The sequence below is a fragment of the Brassica napus genome, unplaced genomic scaffold, assembly GCF_020379485.1.
Source record: "Brassica napus cultivar Da-Ae unplaced genomic scaffold, Da-Ae ScsIHWf_2060;HRSCAF=2711, whole genome shotgun sequence".
Lineage (NCBI taxonomy): Eukaryota > Viridiplantae > Streptophyta > Magnoliopsida > Brassicales > Brassicaceae > Brassica > Brassica napus.
In genome coordinates, this window is record NW_026015474.1 from 27,376 (window position 1) to 33,801 (window position 6,426).

At 32.1% G+C, this 6,426-nt stretch overlaps 1 protein-coding gene across 1 annotated transcript; it reads right to left on the minus strand.

Moving 5' to 3' along the window:
* Positions 1–3,207: 3,207 nt before the first annotated feature.
* Positions 3,208–5,654, minus strand: LOC125599921 (dol-P-Glc:Glc(2)Man(9)GlcNAc(2)-PP-Dol alpha-1,2-glucosyltransferase). Its single transcript, XM_048772948.1, has 7 exons — positions 5,398–5,654; positions 4,935–5,271; positions 4,600–4,861; positions 4,354–4,491; positions 4,061–4,265; positions 3,841–3,983; positions 3,208–3,749 (listed from the first exon to the last, which is right to left on the minus strand). The coding sequence occupies exons 1-7, from the start codon at positions 5,574–5,576 to the stop codon at positions 3,484–3,486; spliced, it is 1,530 nt and encodes a 509-aa protein (XP_048628905.1). The 5' UTR covers positions 5,577–5,654; the 3' UTR covers positions 3,208–3,483.
* Positions 5,655–6,426: the final 772 nt, after the last annotated feature.

Consider the following 6,426-nt stretch of genomic DNA (forward strand, 5'->3'; position numbering starts at 1 on the left):
AAAAGTTTTTTTCCTCTCAGACTTCCAATAAAAAATATCTTCTTTTACTTTCACAAAGACTTTTTCCTTGTTGTTCTTGTTCACGAAAATATACAAAATGTTACTTTTTCAAGTTTCATATTATGAATGTCAATATGAAGATATATTTCATCATACTCGGCCATAAAGATAGAATATGATCAGCTTCACATTTTCTTATCAGTCACGATATGTATTGACAAATTCAAAATGTATTTGTGACTATTATAAATTTATAAGTCAAAAAGTTGTCTCTTTTATTTTTCTCGTTGTCAAAATTATTTATCAGAATCAGTCATATTATTAAGAGAGCAATTTTTTTTTGCTTAAAAGAGCAATGTTACATATATATGATCTGCATTTTACATATATCTTTTAGATTTATTTGTTCTAACAATAAGAAAATGGTCACAGCTCTCAACTAGTAAAACTTTAATTTTCTAGTATGATCAATCATATATATTAAGAGAGAAATGTTACAAATATTATGAGCTTTAAGCTAAATAGATGAACTGTTCGCCATTTTTCTGAGTTTGGTAAAACTACTAAAACATTTAGGACTGTATCAAAAGAAAAAAGCACACGTTTGCTCCTAACATTCGACTGTATCTATTTCTGACAAAATAGTAAAGCTCTGCTCCCAAGACTTTGGAAGTTCTCTTCCACATTGACTCACCAAACATTCTCACACACATAAACCATCCACTTTGCTTTTCCTTATTAGGTGACCATTACATAGTCTTCATATCGGAAATACATAGTTGGTAATGTGTAAGACAGCAACATTTTCATTTTCAATCACAGTTTCACATACGTAGGACCACGCTCGAGACAATTTCCAATACTAAAATTAGTTAAATCAATTTTTTAAATAAACACACAAGTAGAAGAATACAACTAACTTCTCTTATCACAAGCTCATTTTACTTTTATGCAAATTTTATTTTTGTAGAAAGCCTAAATTCAATATAAGAAAGAAACACAACATTTCAGTAGCGGCAAGATCGGTTAACCTAAATAGGTGTAGTCGAGTCAGCATTTCAAGTAGTTGAACCCCGAATCTCTCCAAGACTGTTGTAATGGATTCCAGTAACAGAAACCTCAAAACTGATGATTTTTCTGAAGAATGCAACTAACTTCTATGATCTGCATTTTACATATATGTTTTAGATTTTTTTTTTGTTCTAACAATAACCAAATAGTCACAACTCTCAAGGACTTATCCTTGTGCTTATCTTGTGCATATATTATCTAGTGCTTATCATTGCAGGGAAATAGGAGGGATACATGTTTTTTTTTTTGCAAGAGCAGTGTGCTGGTCTGCAGAGCCAAATAGAAGAACTAAGTCAAGAGCATGAAACTTCCTTGATGGTATTTCAGTTTCCTTCAAACGAAATTTATTAGATTTCTTCTTTGATTCCTCCAACTTTCCAGTGTCAAAAGTAATTTGATGTTTTAACCATTTGCAGATGCTCTCAGAACACCTTATGTCACGTAAGTATTTTGTTGATACATATGTGTTGTGTTATTGGCTTAGGTGAGAGTGGAGACATTTGCAACAGACCCAAAGAAAAACATTCCATGGAAGAAGATTCTTAAAATGGGAGAGACTGTGTTCCATCGAACACGCAATCCAGCTGATCTGAAGGACAAATGGAGGAGGCACAACCCTAGCCACTAGTGCTACTATCACGTTGTCATTTTGTAAATAAAAACTATATAGTAGACTTTGGTTTATATTTAATGATGTGATGAATTGTGTGTTCCAACATTGGTCTAAGTCTCAAACGTATGAAAAATTTCAAAACAAAACAAGAGTAAGTATAGGTTCGAGTGTTTAGGTACCCGTTGGTATTCGGGTCAGATATTTTGGATTTTGGTTTTAATTTGTAACACACCATAGATCCCGTTTTAGTAAATTTGTGAGTACGGGCCGAGTTCAGATATAAAAAATCGATTTCGGTTCTAATATGTATCACATCTTAAAATCTATAAAGTAACCATATACCGTTAGGATTCAGGTTATATCAGATTGGTTCGGATTACCCAAAGCAAAATCTAAAATTTTAAAACAAAGCATAAGAAATACTTCTTAAACATTATTTGAGAAGTCATTTGCCAAATGTACTCTACACAATCAATTTCACAAAAGAAATGTGACATGTCTACTGAAATTGATGACATAGATTATGTCTGAATCTGAGATGGACAATTACACTTACCGTGATTTATATTTTTGATAAGCTTTTTAGAATATGGTAACAATTCATACATTACATTTAATGTTGATTAATGTTTGATAAACTTTTTAGAATGTGATAATAACTTATAAATCATCATTAAATTATATATATATATATATATATTCAAATACGACATTACAAGTTCTGAAATATTATTGTAATGTATTGTTCACAAGCGTAAAACAAGATCAGCTTGATATCAATGTATTGTCATCATCCAACCAATATCCGGCATGGATTTCATCATTGATTTCTCTTGTAATCGTTATTGTCAAATCATATTTTTTGACGGGTTAGATTATTTTCTCAAGAGTTTGTTTTGGTTTTCTTGATGCGATGTATCATATCAACTATTGTGTTATTGTCTTTGATAGACAATATTGGATAAAAAAAACCTTAGCCGAAAAAATGTTCTGAAATATTACTTAATTCTAATTTTTAGAAGTATACAATTTTATTACTAAAATTTTCAAAATTTTCAACATTTTTTTAAAAAGCTTATAAATTTTTAAATCGCAATATCATTAGTTTCTTTTATATATCTACAAATTTTATAAATATTTTTTAGTTTAAAATTTTGATAATCATACAATTTTTATATCGTTTTTTATTAATGTTATACAAGTTGATTTAAATATTTAACCAAAGTAAATAGATAAAAATCTATCTGAGATTATACTTTTATATATACTCACATATTATCAAATATAATTTAAAATAACAAAAATGTTTTTATCTTAATTTTTATGTTTAATTTAATTAATTTATATTAAAATATTGATAAGAAACTAATAAAATTTACAATATTAAAAAAAATATTTTTAAATATCATTTAAATTGAGAAAATTTATTAAGCACGTTGTGTAGGAAAACACCTAGTATATATTTATTTATATAAAATTAGATATATAAAGTACTTATTTGAAATTTAAATGCTTATCGTAAATATCATATCAAAATAAATATAAAATTGAATATTGAAGTACATATTATGCTTCAAATATTTCTATTATCACAAGCTCATTTAACATGATGTAAATTTTATGTTTTGTGCAAAGGCTAAATTCAAAATAAGAAAGAAACACAACATTTCAGTAATGGATTCCAGTAACAGAAACCTCAAAACTGATGTGTTTATATCGACAGAAAATGGTATGAACTCGCCAGTTTCCGAGGGACCTACTAGTAACTAATTGCAGCAAAAGAGTATAAACCTTTGTCCCTACCAAATAAACCTTTGGACACCATCCTCATGGCTCCACTTGAATGGTCTAAACAAGAACATAGCCATTGTAAACACATTGATACACACAAAAATCGTTCCAGTAAGAAGCCAAGTTGTGTAACCGCTGCTTCTGACACAGGAGTGAAGCATGAAGATATAAAACGGAATGGTGTAATATCTGAACTCGATCAATGGCGTAGGAACAAGAACAGCACATGTAGCTAAGAAATAGACCAACACCCAGATCTTGCTTCGAGTTTTTGCTGTCGGATTGAGACAGAACCAAAGTCAAATTCACAATGCCAAAAAAGGAAGATAAAAAAACCGTCTCACACAAAAATGATTTGAACATACCTAATAAAGTTAGGATTGAGAACCAGGAATAGACGTAAACCGGGACTAGCATGTATTTCATCAACCAATGAGCGTTGATAATTTTCCTCCATAGATAGAATGGATAGTGGCGATTATCAGCGAGAAGATAAGGATGAGCCAAGCTGCAATTATTTTTCAGAATGAGAGTTTGTAGTGGAAGACCTTAAGAGGTGTTTTGAGAGGTGTCAAGAAACTGAACCTGAAAAAGTGTACAGAGGCAAAACCAGCTACTAGAGCCACAAGAGTTAGTAGAAGGCTTAAGGGCCAATTTCTTCGGAGCTCTTGGAGTAGATTTCTCACTTGCTCTACTGAGAAGTGTAGGGGAGCAGTAAAAAGTGCAGAGACGAGGCTAAAATACATTATCTGCGCAAAATGTGGTGAAACCACATGAGCCTCTTTTGCACCTGCGGATTTTGAAATTGATGGATTAGTAAAAAAGACAACAGAAACATAACTTTCCATTTACAGAAAACGCATATGGATGAATCATACCGAGGACTATACCGCCGTTCCAGAGTATAAAAATACCAAAGGCTACCACAACCACGATGAAAGGGCTGAATTTGAACAAAATCTTCCACTTCATATTCCAAGATGTGGAGATTACATCATAAACATCATAGACTAAGCCTGTATATTGTTTTCATTAAAAGATATGTACAAAAAGACCCTTAGATATTGTAAGAGTAAGGAACACTTATGTTTAACAGTATATATGTCAAACTATTAGCAACATACCTGAAGTATCCTCTGCTGAAGAAACAGATTTGCCACGGTCAAAACTGTCTCTAGTATCCAAGTTGTTATCAGGTTTTCTATTTCTAAGATTCGATCTCAGAGTTGCTTCTTTCCTATCAATGGACTGATGCAAATCTTTATTTACTTTTTGTTTATCCATTTTCCGCGGAGAGTCAAGAGTGAAGTCTAAAACACCTGAGCAAGCAACGAAAAGCATCCAGACTACATTTGTTTGCCTGATCAAAATCGCTAAAGTACCAAACTGCAAGGACAATAAGCATAAATAAATTTGTAATTCTGACAGGAAAACAACAAACAGCTTCAAAATGACTTACCACAGCACTGAGGATATATCTTCTCCTCAAACAAGCGAGGTACATGGCAAGAAAAGTGGTGAGAGACGCAACATCCGTATAGTAGAGGAAAGTGAAGAACCAGTGGAGAGGGTAAAGAGACATGACCAAAGCCATTAAAGTTGCTTTTCTATCACTGAGACTCGGCCCCAAGAACCTGATAATCTCATACACTAGAACTCCACACAAGACTGCAAAAACAGCATTGGTAGACCTCAGGACAGACGTAGAACAAGCTTCTGAAAAGGACTGAGAAGTAGTTCTCATCAATAACATTCCTGGAAACAGAGAAGCAACATGTGCAAGTGATAGATAGTACCTGCAACAACAACAAAAAGTCAACATTTTCAGCTACTAGTTACAAAATATTCAAACTTTCAATCACTCTCTTCTTAAGTTTTGCACTAACAAGACAAAATTAAATTAAGAAGGAAGAGAGCATTACAATCCAGGTGGGGTAGTGATCATTGGATCCCAGCTCCTGAAATTGCCATTGCAGTATTGCTGAGCCTGAGGCACATGGAATATCTCGTCCATGTAGGGATCGGGAACTATGTGGTTGACGATGGTCGACATGGGAATCACCCACAAGCTCGTTATAGCTGCAATCGCTAGTCTCCCCATTGTTTTTTTTTTTCCCTTCAATTCCCCGGGGAAAATTGAAATCGAATTTTGCCGGAGAAACAAGTGAGCTGAATACAGTGCGATTCCGATTGACCAGAGAGGAGTCAAATCCAAAATATACATTACTAGATTTTTATTGGGCCTTACTAGTTTTCTGACTAAAGCCCAAGTCCGTTCTAAAGAAAAAGCCCGAATCAGTTCTAAACTAGTAATATAAAATGGTGATAGTTTATCTTTATTAGTTTTTTTTTTTTAATGTAAAGATATTATTACTAATTTCTTCTTTTTCGACATAAATACAAAAGATAACAAAAAAACAGAGAAACGAGGATAAAATTCTAAACACAGACTCAATCTAACTATAAAAGACAAGACATACACAACAACTACAACCGCGGTCCCGAGACTTGACCAAGTCCGCACCATCAATTTGCCCCAAAAAGATGAGCCAAGTTTAACCGAGAGTTGAAATCCGGTAATTTATCTTTATTAGTTATTACTATCACCGTTCTATTTTAGGTTTTGAGCTCCATATTTTTTTAATTTTATATGAATATATTTATTTTGTACTTTAAGAATGGTTCATTTGAATAAAGTTTTTCTAGCTAAGTTCAACAAAAAAATTCTTACAATTTAGAAATATATTCCTTTAGTATATAACTCTTATCTGTTTTTGGTTTAAAAATTTAACAGTATCGAGTTGAAACTACTTGCAGCTTGCAAATCCATTGATACAACTAAAATATTCATCTTGACCAAACAATCAAACAAATTATAAAATATGTGTATGTGTCGTAAAAAGCGAAATTCTATAATTCATGTAAACAATGTAAGTTCCATTATAATTATA